Below are 22478 nucleotides of genomic sequence, written 5' to 3' on the forward strand. Positions count from 1 at the left end.
ACACATACTCAATTATGCAAAACACATTTCTGCATTTCTGATTAGATTTACTAGACACCTTGGGGCGGCTAGGTGGTATAGTGGATAGAGCACCGGCCCTGGAGTCAGGAGTACCTGAGTTCAAATCCAGCCTCAGACACTTAATAATTACCTAGCTGTGTGGCCTTGGGCAAGCCACTTGACCCAATCTGCCTTGCAAAAACCTAAAAATAAATTAAAAATATTTAAAAAGTAGTAATTTCTAAACAACATTCAGCAATGTCACCTACTCTGTAATATGGAGGGAGAATGGAGTGTATATACAAGGAAGACATTCAAAATCTTTATAATGGGAGCTGTTTAGTATGTCTTAACACAAGCATTTTTTTTCCCACAAAAATGCCTAATTTTTACCTGCTACTTTATCACGAATAAGTTTTGCAGATTCAACTTCACCAATACTGCTAAACAAACTTCGTAATTCATCCTGTGTCATGTTCTGAGGGAGGTAGTTGACAATTAAATTCGTTCTACCAATATCATCCCTGCAATCTTCGGCCATGTGATCTTCATAACCATTAGACATTTTATAAAATATCTGCAAAAAAAAAAAATTAAGTAAGTCCTTTGTATTCATACTCTAGGACATTAAGACAGAGCCAACTTGTACATTTTCACTTAGAAAGAAATATTCAAATCATAACTTCTTTCTTCTAAGAGATAACCTCCATGAAATATAAAAACCCTTCTGACACCAAGACACCTGAAAAGAAATATGTAATGTCTCTGAAGAACTTTTCATAGTTTTTCCTTTTCTCTAATTGCTATTGTTGCCACAGGCTAAAAATGTCAGTGGCTAGATAACACTTGGAAAAGAGGTAATATCTATGTGTACTCAACCCCCAATCTCAGCCATCACACTCATCCCTGTACAATCCTTCCAGTTTTCTGGTGGACAAAGGATAATAATTATAATAAATTGTAATATTCCCAGCAAGAAATTGTTCTCCCCCTTTCCCCCACCTTGATTCTCAGAAGTCCATTTGGAGATGCCCAAATCTCTGAATGATGAAACTATGAATTCTGTTTGCTTTGTCAAATGGCTACACATAATCTTACATTTACTTAATATCTGTGACAGTGGGCAAGTCACTTAATTCTGATTGTCTCCAAAAAAAAAAAGAGGGAAGGAAGGAGGAAAGGAAGGATAAAAAGGAAAGATAAAGCTAAGGATCCTAAATGTTATCAGCCAAATCCTATTTAGATGGATTTAAAAGGATAGCTTAATACACACTGAATGACAGAATCAGGATTTAAAATACTTCAATAGGCTGAAACCATAATCAAAACAAAACCAAATAGAAGAATTCACAAGAGGAAAAAATGTAAAATCACCCTGGAAATATAAGCTGAATGAAATTGGGAAAACTAAAAAAGAAGAAACTTAACATGGATAAGGCCACTCATATAAAAACAACAATCAAGCATAAAAGTATAAAATGGCAGTGATTCACTCTGACAAACATTATTGAAAAAGACCTGGAATTTTAGCTGTGTAGAAAGTCAATTCAGAAAGAGGAAGAAGAGAGTTATTTAATATATTCAATTAATCACTTTAATTACTTTGATAAATATCTACACTGCATATCTAGATGGAGGAAGATCTTGATAGGAAACAATGTTGGGCCAAAATCCAAGATGAAATCTTGGAAAGATGTAAAATCTTGTATTGAGGTAAGAAAAAATCAATTTCACAAATGGTAGAGGCATTGCTAGATAGCAGTTTTGTCTGAAAAAGATATTGGAGTTTAAGTTGTTAAACTACAAACTAAGTATAAGTGCATACTATGTTATGGCTAAAAAGTTGATGTATCAAGGACTTAGACTACATTGAGAAAGGTACAGTATCCAGATGACAGTCTCTCTGTTCTCAGTCCCAATTAGTCTATGTTTAGATGGCATCATATTTAATTCTGGAAACCTCATTTTAGGAAAGGCCCTGATAAGTTTAAACATCCAAAGGCAGGTGATCAGAATGATTAAGTGTCAAATTCATTCAACATTTATCAGCACATGCTATGTGGTAGACCCTGGAGATACAAACATTCCCTGCTCTTAAGGGACATTTTATCTGGGGCAAAGCTACATACAGTAAACTAATCACATATACAAAGTAAATGAAACAAATTCTTGTGGGAACAGGGATGGGGGTGCTGGGAGGAGACTACAAACTGGAAAGAACAACAAAAGCTTCATGTAGGGGATAGCAATGAGCTATAAATTCTGAGAGGTAAAAAAAGGTCATAGACAGAAGGATAAGCTGCACAAAGGCAGAGGGGTGAAAAAGGGAGAGCTGGAAACAACAAAACTAGAATATAGATGCATACAGAGAAGAATGTGAAATCATTCCAGGAAAATGGGCTGGAGCTAAATGGTGATGGTCTGTAAATGTCAGAAGAGTGTGCATTTACTTTGCTCACTGATGCTTCTGGAGTTGTGAAAGGATCTCAGACTTTTGTTTAGGAAGATCAATTTGGCAGCCATGCCAAGGAAGGAATAGAGAAATGAGATTAAAGGCAAAAAGACCTATAAGGAGACTACTGTAGTAGCCTAGGAGAGAAATGATAAGGGTTTGAATTAAAGTGTCAACAATGCAGGTGGCAAGAAGAAGATATGGAAAATGTGAACTTAAAATTGACAAGATAATTTTGATTAAATATAGAAGATGAAGGAGACACAAGAATTAAAGATGATTCTGAGGCTGCCTATTTGGAGAGTCCTCAACAGAAATAGAAAGAGGGATGGGTTCTTAGGAAAAGATAATGATTTCTGTTTTGTACATATTGACATTGAGATCCCTATTAGACATTATAAGAGTTATCCAATAGTCAGTGATGTAGGATTAGAGGTAAGAGGACACCAGGGCTAGATACATAAATCTGAGACATTTGCATAGAGATGATCAAGTAAACTCCTAAAGGTTGTTGAGATCACCAAGAGGTATGGGGTAGAGAAAAACTGAACGGAGCCTTAGAGGAAATCCATGTTTAGGGAACAGGAGAAAATGATGATCCAGCAAGAGAGTTTGAAGTCCAGACAGCTAAGTGGTATAGTAGAGAGAGCACTGGCTCTGGAGTCTGGAGGACCTGAGTTCAAATCCTAGCTCAGATACTTAATGCTTACTTAACTGTATGACCTTGAGCAAGTCACTTAACCCCACTGTCTCACTAAAACCAAGAAAGATTGAGGCCAGATTAAGAGAACAAGAAGAAAGTAGTGTCACAAAAACTTGACAAAAATAAAATGTCCAGGAAAAAGGAGTGATTAACAGTGTCAAATGCAAAAAGGATAAGAAAAATGAGGATCGAGACTCTTCACTATTGAATAAAATCTAAACTCCTTAATCTAGCATCCATGGGGGCTAGAAATTGAAAAGTGAGAGGATGCCCATCAATTTGGAAAATAGCTGAACAAGATGTGATAAATGATTGTAATGGAGTATTATTGTGCTGTAAGAAATGATAAGCAGGATGATTTCAGAAAAACCTGTAAAGACTTATATGAACTGATGCAAATTGAGCAAAACGCTGTACACTGTTATAGCAATATTGTTCTGGGAAGAACTGTGACTTGTAATATAATGATCCAAGACAATCTAAAAGGACTCAGAATGAAACATGCTTTCTGTCTCTAGACAAAGAATTGATGGTTTGATTATCAACTGAAGTATACTATTTTTCATTCTTTTTCAAGCTTTCTTATACAAAATTACTAAGATGGAAATGTTTCATATGCCTGCATTTGTATAGCCTATATCAGATTGCTTGTTATCTCAGGAAGGAGGGGGAAGAAAAGAAGTGAGGGATCAAATTTGGAATTCAAATTTTTTTTAAAAGTTAAGAATTGTTTTAATATGTAACTGGGGAAAATGATAAAATATTATTTTAAAAAGTCTAGCATCCAAATGCCTTTATAATCTGGCTGATTTACCTTTCCAGATTTTCTCTCATTAATTCTTTTCAAGAACTTTATTTCCAAATAACGTAAGATCTGTTCCCTAACTCATTCTGTCCTCTTCTGTTCCTCTATCTTTGCTCATGCCACTTTCTATGCTTAAAATACAGATCTCTGTTCCCACCCCCCAACAATTTTCACAATAATCTTCTTGAATGTCTAACTTAGGTTCTAACTTCCTCATGAAGCAGTCTCTCCTCATCCCAAGTAGAAGAGAGTTCTTTCCTCAAATGTCTAGAATACTCAACATGTAATGTGTAATGAAGTTTTTTTGTATCTCAGTCACGTCTAACCTTATTAGATTAAAAGCTCCTTGAGGGCAAAGACTACTCTCTTCCTACCTTAAGCCCCAGCAGGGTCTAGATTAGGGCTGTCCAATCTTATTTTTAAAATATTTTATTTAAAGAATTTGCCATTTTAGTGAGAGTTCTACTCAGTTTTGTTTACTGAAGCATTTAGTAAACCCACAGGGGGTCACATTTTGGACAGCTCTGGTCTAGAACATAGGAAATGCTTAATAAACTAAAGTATAAGTTCCTCAAGAGCAAAAAACACTATGCCAAGGGCCTATTTTGTTAAATGAAGGTATGAATTCATACCTCCTAAAGCAAATCTGTCCAACAAGCAGGTCTCAGCATCCCATTTGGTGTTGGGCTCATGGATAGTGTGGGTTGCAATGTATGCATGAATGACTATGGAATCTATATGTGGTCCTTGAAGGAATTTTGTTGGGCAAAGCAGTCCAGAATATGGGGCAGCTAAGTGGCATAGTAGATAAAGCACCGGCCTTGGAGTCAGGAGTACCTGGGTTCAAATCCGGTCTCAGACACTTATAATTACCTAGCTGTGTGGCCTTGGGCAATCCACTTAACCCCGTTTGCCTTGCAAAAAAAAAAAATCTAAAAAAAAAAGCAGTCCAGAACTAAAAGGTTGGGTCATAGAAGAAAGGAAGAAGAGTGTTAGGAGATGGCTAATAGAAAAAAGAAGAAATATCTTGCCTTTTCAATAATTGAAAATAAAATAAAACTGAATTTTAAAAAATAAAAACTTTTTAAAAAGGGAAAAAACATGATATATTGGGTAATTTTGTTACCTTCATTCATAGTCTGGGGCAACAGTCAAGAGGTGGTCAAACCCAACCCTTGAATTGTTTTCAGGTTATAATTTGCCTGTGAACCAAAGAAGTCCATGACCAAAATGCCTTCAAATCATCTTCACTTAAGTGTGTTGAATCATAACCAATTCAAACAGGCCCTTCCCTCTCCTTCCATACTGCCAGCCCAGCAAAAAGTAACTCTTGCATTCTCCATTCCATCTTTATGGTATTACCATTTTTCCAAACAAAACAATTAGTCAAGAAATACATTTCATCTTCTCAATATATTCGCATCTAGTCTTTACAATCTGGCAATATATGCTTAGGTTTAGCAAATAAATAATGCACACTAATTAGAAATTATTTCCATCTACTCAGTAAAACAGTTCATGGTTTCACTAAGACAGAAATCCCAGTACCTCTTTCTTCCTGACCCTTACCAAAGAGTAGATGATATTGGAAATTGTCCCCACTCTTGGACAGAAAGTCCATCATTCACAAATTGCCTGTCTGGTCCCAGAAGACTGGGATCTATCTAACCCTACCAGGCAATAGCCATGGAAATGCTGAATGCAAGGCTTAGTGAACCTCACACTTATCTCCATCCTCCTGAAATTTTAATCTATTTACTAATGAGGTATGGGTGATATCTGTGGAGGACATGTAGAATATCTCTGGATTAATGTTGTCCATTTTGAGTTTTTTGGTTTTTATATCTGACTCATTCACATTTAGTTGGAAAGGTGCAAATCTATTTAGTATTTTCAAAAATCAAATAAAAACTACAGTTTGTCATTTTGACCTGGACTGGTTTTTCATCTGCAATGTTTTTTATTACTATGCTTGAATCAGATGATCAACTTTTTTCTGCAAGTATTATTGCTTCAATTTGATGACAAATCAATGATGATGAGTTTCTGGTAATTTTGGAGATCCTTCGAATAATTTATTAGCATGGGGAGTTATATTATCTGTCATTGTTGTTCTCCTCTTGAAGACAGAAGATGACAGTTTTAGCATCTGGCCAAGTATCCATCAAATGGATTCCTGTGCTTAATGGGGAAGACTGTCATAAAACTGAGAAGGTATCAATCTGGCCTCTACCTGAGGATCTTTAATGAGGGAACCCACGTTTCCCCAAGCAATCCATTTCTTGTCTGGATAGCTGTAATTGCTACGAAATAGAATGTAAGAATTGCTATGAAATAGAATGTAAGAACTGCTAATGAAATAGAACATGCTCTTTGAATACAGTGACTAGCTCATATTTTTATGTACAGGTCCAGGCACCTACCATAGTATATAGAATAAAGTAAGTGCTAAATAAATGATTACTCATTGATTCTAGTTTTCCTTCCATCAGACCTTGCCTCATGCTTGACTGAAAAAAACAGAGTTCATTTGCAGAGAGAGAGAGTTCACTTTTCTGTTCCTCTACAATCTTACAATATTTAATTATCATCCCGCACCTACTACTCCTCTATTCCCAGTTTCGGATTCAGATATAACTTCACCTCTGCAAGATCAAGCCCTAAACAACCTTAATTTACAACCCCCTTACCCTTAATCCTATGCCCCCTGTCGTGTCTAGCAGACTGAGTCCTCAATCATCCCCTTTCTCTAATTTCTCTTTATCTATTGATTCTGTCCTTACTGCCTTCCTTGGACTCAGATTATTAAGGGCTTTAAATACCAAATAGAAGAGACTCTTGTTTATCCTAGAGACAAGGGACCACTGATGCTTCCTGGGCAAGGATGTGACCTGCTCAGACCTGTTCTTTAGAAAAACTACTTTGGCAAAAATTTGTAGGGAGATGAATTAGAAAGTTTTAAAAATAGTCCAGGCAAAGGAGTAATTAAGGACTTGAACTAGGATAATGTTTGTGTGGGTGAGCAGAGAAATGGGTATAGCTATGAGAGATGCTTTGGAGAGAGAATTGCCAAGATTTGGTAACAAAATGAATATGAAGGGTGAGAAAAGGGGATGAGTTTAATTTAACTCTGAAAAACTGGGAGAATGATGATGTCTTTATAAGAAAAAGAGGAGTGAGTAAAAGAAATGGTTTTAGGAAAGAAAGAGAATGTTCAGATGTCGAATTTGAAATGTTTATGGGGGATCCAAGTGCAGATATTGAGCAGGTAGTTGGTGATGCAGAACTTAGTGGAGAGATTAGGAATGGATATGCAGATTTGGAAGTAATCTGAACTCACAGGGGATGGATGAGACAAGATTATCACAAGGGCTCAGAACTAAGCTCTCAAGTAAACTCATGGCTGGGGTCAAGAGGAGACAGAGGATGATCAAGTAAAAGGAGACTAAGAAAAGAGTAGTCAAGCAAAGAATGAGAAGAAGTAAAAAACAGAATGTTAAACACCAGGGGAGAGAAGGATCTAAGAAGAGTATATGATCAAATACTGTACAGTTCAAGAACCTGACAACTCAAAAAAAGAGGATAGATTTAGCAATCTGAGGCTGTGAGATCTTAGACTTCATCAGGAGTAATCTTATTTTAACAGAGTTATCAACTGAAAAGTGGGGCTATGTAGTGGAGGCGGGGAGGGGGGGGAGCAGTCTCCAATAAGGAAGACCTAAGTGCCAGTCATACTTGACAATGCTAGATTCTGGGCAAGTCACTATCTTTACAATTCTCCAAACAGCTTCCTAAATATTAAACTGTATAAAAATTGCTTCTCTGCTTTAGTGGAGAGAATTTCATCAAAAAGAGTTACTTACTCCAAAGAAATCACAGATCCAAACTCTCCTATTCCTGTCCAAAAAAAAAACCCTAAAAAAGGAAAGTAACTTTGCGAAGGTCACATATATAATACGTGGCAATTATAATGAAAGCTAGAAAGCTTCTCAAACAAAGCTAGAAAACCAACCCAGGTCTTCAGACCCTGAATAAAGTGTTCTTTCCAAAAGACCATGGTGTTAATAGATAAGTAATAATTTATAATAATACCCAGCATTTATAGAGTATCTATTATATTCTAGGCATGGTGCTTTTACAGTTCCCTCATTTGATCCTTAACAACAACTGAGGGAGGTAGATACTGTTATTATCCCCATTTACTATCAAGAAATAAAACAAATACTGATGAAGTGACTTGCCTAAGATCCCATAATTAAATAAGTATCTGAGGCTAGATTTGACCTCAGGTCTTCAGGCTCTTTGTGACTCCAGGGCCAGCATTCTATCCACTGAGCCATCTAATACAGATTACTTAAGGAAATATGCAAAAAGTCTAAAAGAATAAAGTGCTCCCTTGGGCAGAGTGATGAGGCATAAGAGAGGAAGTCTGGCATGGCAGATACTGTGCAGGGCTTAGAGTTATGAAGACCTGGCTTCAAATGCTTCCTCTGACTTAACAGGTCAGAAACCTGAGAATTTAACTTCTATATGCCCAAGGCAATTTCCTAGGACTTCTATTAAATCAGATGGTTGGTTGGTTGAAGTTGTTCCCACAAGGAATACCTCACCATGACAAAATACTTACATGATACAGAAGAGAAAGCACAGGTAAGAATTCTCTCCCCCTCCCCAACAATAAAGTCAATATTAATAATGCCCTTATATTTACCAAGAGATCTCTGCAGTTTTACTGCATATTATCCCTAATTTCTGTAAGAGCCTTGGCTTTGCTGAAAATCTCATTCCATTATAATACTATTGTGTAGGTCCATGCTAGGTTACATGCCTGCAAAATTCAAACATATTCTCTCTCACTAACAGGCAGTAAATGATTAGGAAATTTTATTATCTTCCTACCTAGGAAATTACAAAACACTCCAGTGAAGATTATAACAAACTGAAACGAATTTCTAAAATTTGGAGAATCATTATTTAAAGAATGTGGGGGAAACTGAATGAGAAGCAATCCTAAGGAAGCTCCCAGCTAATTAAAAATAGCCCCAGCTGTGGAGCTCATCAGCTCCACCTCTGAGCCAAAGATGTCACTGTTAGTGCTACAGAAAGAAAGGCTGATATTGTCTAAATTGCAATCTTTCCAACAACCAGATTTCAGCTCTGGGGGGGGAAAAACAGGAGGAAATGAATCAATTCTCCCACAAGTCTTTTCACATAACTCAGTAAAGGAATGATTAGAGGCATTATCAAGGACTGTTCTTCTAATGGTCATTTGGGAGCAAATCTGTGTCAAAGTGAATGGGTATGTCCAAAAAAAAAAATTTCCCCAGTATTAGACTTACAGAATTAATGCTGACTACTTCCACAGCTTGAATAAAATGCAAGGAGAATTAGTTTCACTGGTGATGTTGCAGAAATTAAGAATAAACAAGTAAGCAAGCACTTGAAAGAGAACATACACCAATTTACAAAGAAAAATGTTTTCCAAACATCCATTTACAAAGTCATCATTTGGAATGTGAATCAAATATTCCTTTAAAACACAATAATAAAATGTGATTAAAGTTTCATCTGGTTCAAGAAAACCTATTTAACCCATCAGCCCCTCAATTTTGACCTGTGTCAGGATTTGAGGAAAAAGAATATTTGAATAAATACCATTATAAAATTCAGATGGATTCACTAGTTATTTTCATGACCCATGAAGGTGTTGGGGAAAAATATGTGTGTGTATGTGTGTTATATAAATATATACATATTTACACACATATAAAAATGAACAGAAAATCCTACATAACAACTGAAAATGGGCTTATAGAAGAAATTTGAACTAAAATTAGACTTGAACCAACAATAAATGACAGTCAGCTTTTTGGTGTCAGAAGAAGTTTGTAGACCTTGACTCCTCCAACATATGAATTTTGTTGTCAAATTATGTTATTTATGTCTACAAAAACTCTGTCTTTCTCCTCTATACTTAAAAAAAAAATCACCCTTCTAGTTCCAGACCTCATCACCTTTCACTTGGATTAGTGTAACCACCTCCTAATCTCATTGTTTCAATATTTCCCCACTTCAGTCCATTCCTCACACAACTGTCAAACTGATTTTCCTAAAGTACAAATCTAACCAGTAACAATCCTATTCCATAAACTCTGATGACTCCCTAATACCTGTAAGATGATAAATAAAAATATTTAAAAGTATTTTTAATTTTAAAATTTAAATTAAAAATATAAATAAAAATTATTTAAATTATTTAAAATATTTAATATTTAAAACCAAACTTGCTAGCTTTATGCAAATTATGATCCAGGTAAACTGGTCTTCCTGTGTCTGGCATATCCTGTACAGCACATCCTGCCTTTTCTTTGGCTACCCCCTTTTTTTTTTGGCTACCCCTCTTGCCTGGAAGCCCTAGCCTCCTTCAATGTTCAAATCAATGACCACTTTCTATATGAGGCTTTTATGGATCTGCCTCTCCTTCTCTCACTGCATTCACTGAAAAAGCACAATCTACTTTGTATCTAAGCACATTCTACTTTGTATTGCATTTGTATCCCTAGCCTGCAGATCCTTAATGATTACTGAAGACAGATATTCAAGCTTGGACAAGTCACGTAACTTCCCTGGATTTCCTTAGTGCAAAAAGGAGAGCTCTAGATTATGTGACCTTGAAGCCCTCTTCTACTTCTAAATCCGTAATCCTATGACATTAATGTAGCACATTAAAATAAAGCACTTTATTATGTACAGGATTGGGGGCTGGTTAACACAAGCAAATAGTATAATCATTTTACAAATAAGGACACTGAAGCTCAGAAAGGTTGTTACCCTTCATCACAAATTAGTAATATCAGCATTGAGATAGTCACCAAGATCTTGCTGAATCAAAATTGAGGACATGGCCCAGTGCAAAGACTGCTTAATTGGTGTCAGAGGGCCTGGTTTCAGATCCTGACCTGAATGACACAACCTGAATGACCTTGGGACAATCACTTATACCCCCTGAATTTCAATTTCTCCATCTGTAAAATGAGAAGGTAGACTAAAAAATCTTTGAAGTCCTTTAGAATCATGGATCCATGAAACTACAACTGGACAAGTAGAAGAGATGCCTATCAGGAAGGACTGAGAAGAGCAGCTTCATGAATGGGCTTCATGGAGTATTCTCATCTCTCATACACATGATAACTTCAGAGCTATATTTGAAAGAACTTATGACTCACTGCAGTAGAAAGTCTTGGACGTTGAGAAGTCATAGGTCCAAGTCCCTTCTGGCTCTGGTATTAGTTGTGTGGCCATAGGGAAATCATCTAATGTCTCTGGTTGCTCATGTGTAAGAGAGATGATAATCATTTCACTGCCTACCTCGCAAGGCTATAGGGGAGGCATACACTGTCAAGCATCACAAGAGTGAAAAGCAAAGAGTAGTACTGGAAGATCTAAATTCAAATTTTACTTCTGTTTAACTGTATAACCTCAGTCTTAGTTTCCTTCTAGAAAATAAAACATTGGATTAAATGATCCCTAAGGTCCCTTTCCAGCTCAAAATCTATAATCTTATGAACCTCAAAGTCCTAGATTTTCGCAAAATCTTTAAGTAAGACTAATATCTGGTCTGAAAAGCCTGGAACTTAAAAGACTTTTCACCAGCTACCAATGGGAAGTCTAACACAATCTTTACCAGAAATAGCATTTTAAAAATATTCTACTTAATTTCATTTTAAAGAGTTGTTGTTCAATTGTATCTTACTCTTCATGACCCCACAGAATATGTTACACTAATGCTGTTCATGGGCTTTTCTTGGCAAAGATATATAATCAATGGATTAGGGCACAGGTTAAGTGACTTGTCCAGGGTCACACCGTCTGCAGGCACAGCACTTTATTCACTGAGCCACCTAGCTGCCTTAAATTGTAATTATTGAAATCATTTTATCATTATATTTCATAAGAAATTAAATGAATTGAATGGTACAGTGCAAAAATCACTAGACTAAAGCAGAAAGACTTGGCTACAAATTCCCATTGTGGTCACATTTACTAGTGTGTGACCTTAAGCAAGTTACCTTCTGAGCTTCAGTGTCCTCAAAAATAAAACATGATAACAAGTGCTTGTAACCTAAAGCATTATTAATCACAGTCCATAATTCCCTACAGGGCCCATTTCCGTTTTTATTTTGGTGAAAGAGGATAAAAAGGTAAGAAGATATCACCACATAGTAGAAAGGGCATGTAATCAGATGACCTGGGCTTGAATTCTGGTTGGCTTTTAAGTCTCTGTTTCTTTCTCTACAAGATGAAAGAGGTTATATACTAAGACCTAGGGATCTTAACCTGGAGTCCACAAACCCCAGAGGTCCATGAGAAGATGATCCATGAACATGAAAGAAAAAAAATTACACCTTTCAGTATTATTGGTTTCTTTTGTAAGTCTATGTATTTTATTTTATACATTTGAAAACATTTTTTCCAAAGGAGTCTGTAGGTTTCCCTGAAATACAAAAGATGCCCATGACACAAAATAGGCTTAGAACCCTCATTTCCACTCAAAGACAATGGTCACCCTAAAGCAGGTCCCCATCCCCTCACACTTAAGACTACTGAAATATACTGCTGGTTGATCTCCCTACTTCATTTTTATCTTTTTTCCTATTTAAGGCAATGGGGTTAAGTGACTTGCCCACAGTCGCACAGCTAGGAAATCATTAAGTGTCTGAGGCCAGATTTGAACTCAAGTACTCCTGACTCCAGGGCCAGTGCTCTATTCACTTTGTTACCTAGCTGCCCCAATCTCCCTACTTCAAATCTCTCTATCCTTTGCAGTCCATCCTCAACTGCTAAACTGATTTTCCTAACATGCAAGTCTGACCATGTCACTTCCCAATTCAATAAATCCTAGAGGCTCCCTATTATAACCTCCAGAATCAAAAATAAAAATCCTGTTTGGCTATTAAAGCCTGTCACAAATTGGTCTCTTCCAAGATTTCTACTCTTATACTTCTCATCTATATGCATTAGTATAAAAACACATGCTTCTTATAGTTCCTTGAATACAACACTCCATTTTCTAACTATCTTTTAATAGATATAATCTAAGCCTAGAATACCCTCAATCCTCACCTCTGCCTACTTGCTTCCGTAACTTCCTTCAAGACTCATCTCAAATTCTTCTTTCTGCAAAAGGCCTTTCCCAGTCCCCTCAGCTGTTACTAAGCCTTCTCTCTGAGATTACCTCCCATTTATACTGTGTGTGTGTATGTGTGTGTGTATAAATAAAAATGTTGTTTGCCTCATGACATAAATTCCTTCAAAGTGGGGATCACAATTCTGCCTGTGTCCCCAATACTTAGCATAGTGCCTTAAATGTTGACTAGTTGGACTATACTCCTTAACTAGTTGAACTCTAACAGCCCTATATAAATATAAGAAAATGTTTTTATTTTATTCAACTTATTCTTTATTAATAGTTTTAAGACATGAGCAACTGGACATAGTCATGTGTACTTACCTAAAGGAGACATGATGTCAATAGGTACCACCTCTACCAAATGGCATAGATCACAATCCTCCTCCCTGTTCCACTGCTCCCTCCCTACTCTAATCCTTCAAACTTAGTAGAAACTTTCATGAATTGCTAATCAAAAAATTTGGTGGCCAGTCCTCTAGCGATGAGTCCCTTCACACTTAGTAGACACAAAAGCAGACACCACTCTGTATTTGAAGGCCTTTCTGACTTGGTATCATCAATCAGAGCTCTTTTTGCAGTAGCAAATCCTTCTTTAAGAATGCAGTCAAGGGGTGGCTAGGTTGCACAGTGGATAGAGCACTGGCCTGGAGTCAGGAGGACCTGAGCTCAAATTTTGCCTCAGACACTTAATAATAAATTACCTAGCTGTGTGGCCTTGGGCAAGCCACTTATCCCCACTGCCTTGCAAAACTTAAAAATAACCCTTAAAAAAAGAATGCAGTCAAGTTCAACGTTAACATAATGAGCTTCCAGGAGAGGGAAGAATCATTAGATTGTCTCCTCCTTTTTTTGGTAGCTAAATGTCAAAAGTTATCTACAATTGATACTTGCACTTTCTCCTTCTCATTCTCTTCTTGACTTCTTAGATATGAATTCTAACCTCCACATTCAAATGAAAGTGATCTCTCCAAAGTTACCAATGATTTCTTTTTAAAAAAAAAAATTTGTTTTAATCAACCAAAATCTACCTCCTCACTCTCCCACCCCAGCCTCTCCACCCAATACCCATTGAAAATATAAGGAAAACAAAACCCACCACAAACATGGATGGATAATCAAAACAAATTCCCATAATGGCTATGTCCAAAAAGAATTTTTCATTCTGCACTAAGTTTTTCATCTCTCTACGAGGAGGAAGGTAGCATGTTTCAATCATTTGTTCTCTGGAATCCTGGTTGATTATTAACACTGATAAAAAGTTCAGCACAATAATACTCCATCACATTTATATACTATAACAATCACTCATCACTTAATATATAAGATCACCTCATATTCACATTCTTTGCCATTTCAAAAAGAGCTAAAAATTATTTTTGCCTATCCATAGTTTGTTTTGCTTAAGACTAATCCTTAAACTTACCCTGTTTCTAAACTTTTCCTATCCCTTTCCTCCTATTTCTATGTTAAGTGAAATATATTTCTGTATTCAACTGTATGTGTGTGTATTGTTCCTTCTTTTGAACAGTTCAGATCAGATTCAAATGTCAACAGGTCCTCCAAAACCTTCTCATTAATTTGTATAGATATCTACTTGCACACCCTGATTATATAACCTTTCTTCCCTTCCCTCCCCATTATCAAGTATTTTGATCCTTCCTCTTTCTTTCCATTCTTCTTTTAAGACGAATGAACCACTGCTAGTCTTGTCCAGTTGGACTCCTTCTATGAACTCTGATGTTAGGGTTCAGAAGAAACACATTACATTTCCCCATATTTAAATGTAAGTTTATCTTTGCTTAGCACTTTGTCACTATTTATTCATATTTAACTTTTAATGTTTCTCTTCACTTATGTGATTGAACTTCTGTTTCTGCACAATTCTGGACTTTTCATTAGGTATGCTTAAAAATCCTCTATTTCAATACAAATACATTTCTTCCGCTGTAGCATTATACTATATTGATACTACATTATATACTATTCTTAGCTGTAAGCCCATATATAACCTTAGCCTCCTGGAATGCTAAATTCCAAGCTCTCTGCTCCTTTCTGTTCCTTTCTAGTTCTAGGTACTAAATCATGCATGATCCTTGCTTTGATGTCTCAGGACTTGAATTCTCTTTCTGGCTACTTGCAGTATTTTTTTCTTTTAGCTGTAAACACCAGATTTTGGTGATGATATTCCAGAAAATTTTCATTCATTCTACTTTGACCTGTTTCTAAAAGATCTATTCTATACAATTTTTTTAAGATTTCTTGAAATATAAGGTCTTTCTTTTGGTCATGGCATTCACATAGTCCAAGTTCTTAAATTTTTTTCTTCTCAGTATGTTTTCCAGATCAATTCTATTTGCTATGAGATAATTCAGATTTAATTCTATTTTTTTATTTTTTGCCTTTTGACTTTAATATTTCTTTTTGTCTCACTGACTCATTGGCTTCTTTTTCGTCCACTTTAATTGTCAGGTAGTTATTACTTGGGCAGGGTTTTATACCTTATTCTAAGCTGTTGATTTCCTTTCCAAATCTTTCTTCTATGCCTCTCATTTCTGTTACAATTTTTTCTTCAATTGTTCTCATTCTATCTTAACTTTAAAAAAAATTCTTGCTTTGCCTCTTCTAGACATTCTTGTTGTCTAAATGTGTTTTTCACAGAGGCTTTGCTCATAGATGTATTGGAATCAATCTCTCCTTCTAGATTTGAGTCCTGAGTTTCTGTGCCAACCATAATAGCTCTTTATGGTGGAATTCATTTTTTCCTTTGCTCATTCTTCCAGTATACTTCCTAACTTGTATTTCATGGTAAGGTTGGCCTCTACAACACTCCTGGATGGTTTCTTGTGGATTGACTATTGTGTTAATTCAAGATCTTGAGGACAGTTAAGGCCAGGGACTGAGAAGCTTTCAGTGCTCTCAAAGGGGTTTGATCCAGAGTAAAGTTTGATTGCTTCCTCTTCCTCCTGGTCTGACCTCTTCAAATTCCTGAGTTAGGTTTGGGTCTATACAAAAACTGAAAAGCTCTGTTGCTTCAGAGTAGAATTGTAGATTTCCCTTTGATCTGGGATTCCTGCCCTTCTTGTTCCTCTGCAGGATGAACTAGATGCTGGAAATGAGATCTTGCTCTTTTCCTGGGGTCTGTGCCATGCCACTGCTGCTGGTTTTTGAACTTCCTCCTTTTTCAAAACACTGTCCAGGGTCTTCTTACCTGAGAATATCACCTCTGTGTACTCTTCTCAATCTGCTCTTGATCTATCAGTTAGAATTAGGTAATATGTGACAAAGTTGTCAGCTTGTATCAGTTTCCTGGCATGGGTTTGGGTGTAACCCAATATGCCTCTTTCCCTGGAGCATGGCCTATCCCTAAGCACTGGAATACTACACAGGCAGCATGCTCCTGGTCCAATCCCATTCCTTGTGTCTCCCAACCTCCCTGTTTATGTCCCTGTACAGAGCTGGGCTGAACAAATGAATTACAGTAACTTTTTCTAGATTTTCCCATCTAGATCTGTTTAGAGAAGTTTTGTGGAGAACTCACTGTACTTCCTACTATTCCACCATCTTTGTTCTTTCCCCTCCATGACTTCTTAGTTTCTAAATCTAATGGCCCTTTCTCAAACCATATCATTCTTGACTTCTCTAACAGTCTTTGACACTATCAACTACCCTTTTCTCCTTGATAGCCTCTTCTCTCTAGGTTTTCGAGACAACGTTCTCTCCTGGTTCTCTTCATATTTGTCTAACTGTCCTTTTCAATCTTCTTAACAGGGATCTTCATTTAGGTTGCAGGTGATGACTGTGAGTGCCCCACAAGGCTCTCCTCTCTTCTCTCTTTTTACTATTTGACTTAATCTCATCAGTTGAGTTTGAATTCCCAATTTCAGTTCCCAAATTCAACAATCATCTCTATATAGATAATTCCTAACCCCAATCTCCAATTTTCTATTAGACATCTTTCACTCAACCTGTCAAAAATGAAACTCATTATCTTTATCCCAGCCCTCTTCTCTTCTTAAATTCCCTATTACTAGCAAGGGTACCACCAACCTCCCAGTCACCCAGGCAGACACTAGACTGGACATTTTCATCAGTTGTCTCCCATGTCTGGAACTCTCATTTCTGCTTCACAGATTCCCCAAGTTTCTTTAAGAAGCCTTTCCCAGTCCTTCTTAACCTTACTGACTTTCCTTTGAAATTATCTTCAATTTATTCTGGACAGGTCTTGCTTACTGTACATATTTGTTTACAAGCTATCTACCCTATCAGAAGATAAGCTCCTCAATAGTGGGGGCTACAATTTTGTCTGTTTCCCAGTGTTTAGCATAGTACCTGACATATATATAGTAAGCAATTAATAAATGCTTGTTGTTTTAACTAATGAAAAGTGAACTGACCTTAGTAAGAAACCCAGTCAATCAGAATAGAACAAAAAAAATAGTATACTATTCCTTGAACTTCCAACCTGGGCAAGATAGAGAGACCTATTCTTTAAAAAAAAAAAAAAAAATAAATAAATCCATATACCAATTACACAAAAATTAGTGGTTATGGGTAAAAAAAAAAAACCCCTTCTAAAAATAACAAGCACTTATTTACCCCCAAGGAATGCTAGGTTCTAACCAGTATATTAAGTCATATTCTCTTCTTAAAAAAAAAAAGGAGGGGGGGGAGGAATTATTCATTAAGGGTTACTGGATTTAATTTTAATTTTTCAAAAAATATATTTCAAAAGATGAAGATCTAGTCTCTTTTTTGATATTTGAGAAAAGTTCTCATGACGGAAAAAAATAAAGTCACTTTGTATTGACCTGAACTAGAACACAGGATCACAGATCTAGGACTAGAAAGGACCACAAAAATTCTATAGATTCATACACTCCTTTCACAGAAAACCAAAATCCAGAGAGCTTTATGACTTGCCCAGTGCTACCAGTTAGTCAGCAGCAAAGCCAAAGGTCCCTGACTCTTAAACCCTGAACTCTTCTCACTTCAAGCAGTCTTAATCAGACAAATCTATAATCAAGTCAAATAAGTATGAATTGGTCTTGACCCTCTCCTCCCTTCAAGACAGGAGACTACTAGAAGTCAATGTGCTCCACGTAGCAATTAGTAATGCTGGGTATGTAAGACCTGTTCAATAGATACCTGCAATATTGAAAGGAACAGGAAAGCAGTTTGTTACCTTGTTTCCTTCTCCTTCAAAGGGTATTTCCATTTCCATCATACCAGGGAAGGTATGAGTGCAGAAATATAAGAAAATTTCACAAGTACTAAGGAATTTAATCTAAATTCAGTCTGTCTCTGAATGAACACATTTTTGTTCTTTTTAGCAAAAGAAAAGGTCCTATATTAATTCAGTATCACCAGCAGCTATTTATTAATTATTATGTGAAAATTTAAAAGGCAATTCTGTCAATCTGCTGGTTACAGGATAGGGAACTTGGAGAATTGCATCATTGTAATGTCTGAATATAAAATACTAGAAATGCCCTCATATTCAAAAGGAAGCACAAAAGTACATTTCCAAGATAAAGTTTTTTTCAAGATATAAAAAATAATGACCAGAACTGCTCTTTTGAAAAACATGGTTAATGGACAGTTTTATTATAATCTTTTCCTATGCCATCCTTATTCTTTCTAAACCAGAAGTTCTTATTTTGTTTTGTGTTTTATGCCCTGGACCCCTTTGGCATAGTTCTGCTGGTGAAAGCCTATTGCTACTTTTCACAATATTTTCAAATGCATAAAATAAAAGTACACAGAACTGCAAAGGAAGAAACCAATTACACTGAAATAGAAATTTAATTTGGCAGAGACTTCACTTTTGCCTCTGTATGCCCAGCACCTGTATTTAATAATGTTTGCTAATTTGATTGATCAAGAATGTGGAAACTAGTAGCAGTCATAAGAGTTTAATGGAGGAGAGGGAAAGGAAGAAAGAAGGAAACGGTTACTAAGAGCATTTAATAAAATACCCTCCATAACTTGGCAATATCCTACATTATCAGACTTATTTCACTTTCCTGAGGTACTCTACTAATGTCTACTAGCTTGGGTGTTCTTAACATAGTATCCATAGATCTCCCAGGAAAACCATGCTTAGATTTTAGGGAGTCCATGAAGCTAGAAGGGAAAAAATATTATATCTTTACTTTTACTAAATTCCCATTGAAATTTAGCATTTCCTTCCATTATTTAAGTAACAAACTACAATAATATTAGTGATATTTGTGACTGTCTTCTTTGTTATTGGTTTTGTTTTTTGTTTTTTTCCAAGGCAAAGGGATTCAGTGATTTGCCCAAGGTCCTACAGCTAGGTATTGAGTGTCTGAGGCCAGATTTGAATTCAGGTCCTCCTGACTCCAAGGCCAGTGCTCTATCCACTTCGCCACCTAGCTGTCCCTAATTTTGTCTTTGTCAATAAAAATCAAAGTATCTGTGATACTGTCATATGACATCACAACTGAAGATGTAATTCTGTCAAAGACTGCTCCAGTTTAATGTTCTTATTTAACCTAAACAACCACTACACACACTGATGATATAGAAAATAAAATTTAACTTTAACTTGCCTATATTTTAAATGTATTATATTATTTAACATGTTAATAAAACATATTCCTAAATTATAAATTTGCTTTCTATTTTGATAACATATTTTAAAACTGTTATCTTTGTAATCATGAGCATTTTATGCATTTAAAAATATTATGAAAAAGGGTCCATACGTTTATCAAACTGCCAAAGAAATTATGATACACAAAAGATTAAGAATTCCTGTTTTAACTATTCTCTGACCCTCACAAATATGTATATATTATACAGCTCTCTAACCTCCACTGTTAGTTCTCAAGCTTGCACTGTCTTTTCTACTTCCTTTGGGGTATTAAATTCCTACTCAAACTTTAAAAACTAATTGACATGCTACCCTCTCCATGAAGCCTTTCCTGATCTCCTTAGTCAAAAACTATCTTCACTATCAGACTTCAAACAGAAATTTGCTTTTCATCTCCATCATGGTTATCTGTTTTTGCATTTTATCCCCTTATTAGACTAGGAGCATCATAAGAATAAGGACCATGTATCATCCAAACACTATCCCTCCCCAGGGCTAAATACAGTACTTTGCACAAATTGAATACCTAAGAGTTAACTTATATTAGCAATGATGTTTGTTCTTTGTTCTCAAAGATTATGACAAGCTTATGAATTGGCCTTGATTGAGGGGTTGCTGAGCTGGGTCACCAACCTTACTTTCTCCTCTGGAGCCATCTGGGTCCAGTGGTCAAATATGAATCAGAACAACTGGAGATGGCCCTATATGTAAGATAATCAGGGTTAAGTGACTCGCCCAAGGTCATATGAGCTAGTACAAATGTTTGAGGTCCTGCTGACTTCAGGATCAATGCTCTACTCATTGCAGCCATCTAGGTAAAGTGTTAACTGAATGGAGAGAAAGTTATGCAACAGGAGTTAGTAAAGTAAAAGTGTATGAGCACAGTTAAGGAAATATGAAGATCTGGCAAAGGGTTTCAATCAAAGTGGCATAGTCATGGATCTGCATCAAATAAAGAAGTGAAGAGAAGAGAACCAAACTCTAAAAATAAACTACTAGGATATTCCAGCACTGCTGAAATCTGCAAGACAAAGTCACATCATCATCCAGACTAGGTCCACTGCCAACCAATGGGATTTAATCTCCAATGGGTCCTCACTGCTACATGGTCATCCTTTTATTCTTCCCCACAGTGCCTATTCTAAATTCTTCTTTCTTCTAGTGTTCCTTATCCTTTCATTCTCATCAAAGGATCTATGATCCTCTGACCTCATCTCCCATTTCACTGACACTGGGTCTGGAGTCAGAAAGACCCAAATTCAAATGTGACCTCCCACACTTACTAGACTCTGTCTGACTCTCCTCAACTATAATATGGGGACAATAACAATACCAACCTCCCAGGAAAGTTACTTTGGGGTTAAAACAAGGTCATATCTCAGAAGCACTTTGTAAACCATGAAGTGCTCTACAAATGCCAGCTGTTATTATTATTATTATTATTATTATTATTATTATTATTATTATTATTATTATTCCTTCCCAGAGGAAACAGAAAGCTGGCCATCATGAACTGTCTCCCCTTCTCCACACCTTGAACCCCTCTACGTCACCCCCCGTTCTCACCTGCTTTGCTTCAAACTCTGGGGCAGAGGTGGTCCTTCCTGTCAAGGTCACCCTCTCTACTTGGGCCCTTGATCCCATCCCCTTTTTCTTCTTCGGTCTCGTTCTCTCAATATTGCCTTCATTGTCTTTCATCTTCAATCTCCTTAGCCATTGAGGAGGGTAAAAGGGAAAGGGAACAAGCATTCATTAAGCACCAACGACATGCCCGGCACTGTGCTAAGTATTACACAAATAAGTCATTTGGGTGCTCTCATCATCCCCGTCAGAGATTCAGGGACTTGTCCAAGGTCACACGGTCAGGGGGAAGCACCATGTGAACTCAGATCCTCCTGACCCCAGGTCCAGTGCTTTCCACCCTTCACTCTCCAGCTGCTGCAGTTCTTCCCCACTTCCTACAAATAGCCCCAGCTCTCACCCTATGCCACTCTCCAAGGACCCTCCCACCTCACTCTCTTCAATAGAGTTGCTGGCCAGATCACCATTTCTTAAGCATATATTAAGCACTTCATGCAAATTATCCATCCATCAATCTGTCTAGCCATCTGTCTATCTGCTTGCCTGTCGGTCCATCCGTCTATCTATATCTATCTTATCTGTCTAACCGTCCATCTATCTGTCTGTCTGTCTATGTATCTCTCATCCAGCCTTCTCTTATTAGTTAAATGTGGGCATCTCCCAAAACTCTTCTATGGGCTCTTTTCTCTCAGTGATTTTAATCCAATTATTTCTACACAGATGACTCCCAAAATTATAGAGCAGATACTAATTTCTACACTTCCACTTTACCAACTGCCTGCTTAGACATTTCCACCTAGATGTCCATCACTATCTCAAACATTTTCATTCTTCCAATAATAATAACCAAGGTCACAACTTTGGACTCATCTGTGACTCTTCCCCTTTTCTCATCTTCATTTCCAATCAACTGTCAAGTCATATTGAATCTAATCTATAATATTTCTTACATCCATCAAGATTATTACAATAGTCAGCTAACTGGCCTGCTTTCTTACAAACTTATTTCTCTTCAGTCCTCCCCATGGTGGCCAAATTCATATTCTAAGGAACCAAACTAAACATGATACTTGAAATCTTCATTGGTTCCCTGTTGCCTCTAGGATAAACTCCAGAGCCTCGAATTTAATC

The 22478-nt window shown here is 36.7% G+C and overlaps 1 protein-coding gene across 5 annotated transcripts in view; it reads right to left on the reverse strand.

The window, feature by feature from the left end:
• ELAVL1 (ELAV like RNA binding protein 1) overlaps nt 1-22478 on the reverse strand; it is a 68822-nt gene that overhangs the window by 36490 nt on the left and 9854 nt on the right. For 2 of the 5 annotated variants that reach the window (XM_074205007.1, XM_074205008.1), the window contains exons 2-3: nt 21333-21474; nt 394-577 (exon numbers count right to left, since the gene is read on the reverse strand). In XM_074205007.1, coding sequence (XP_074061108.1) covers nt 394-577; nt 21333-21464 — 316 coding nt within the window. In that variant the 5' untranslated portion in view covers nt 21465-21474. The remainder of the gene's footprint in view (nt 1-393; nt 578-21332; nt 21475-22478) is intronic. The other 3 variants (XM_074205006.1, XM_074205010.1, XM_074205009.1) reach the window with 2 other exon arrangements.

The sequence above is a fragment of the Macrotis lagotis genome, chromosome X (genome assembly GCF_037893015.1).
Source record: "Macrotis lagotis isolate mMagLag1 chromosome X, bilby.v1.9.chrom.fasta, whole genome shotgun sequence".
In the NCBI taxonomy this organism is placed as follows: domain Eukaryota; kingdom Metazoa; phylum Chordata; class Mammalia; order Peramelemorphia; family Peramelidae; genus Macrotis; species Macrotis lagotis.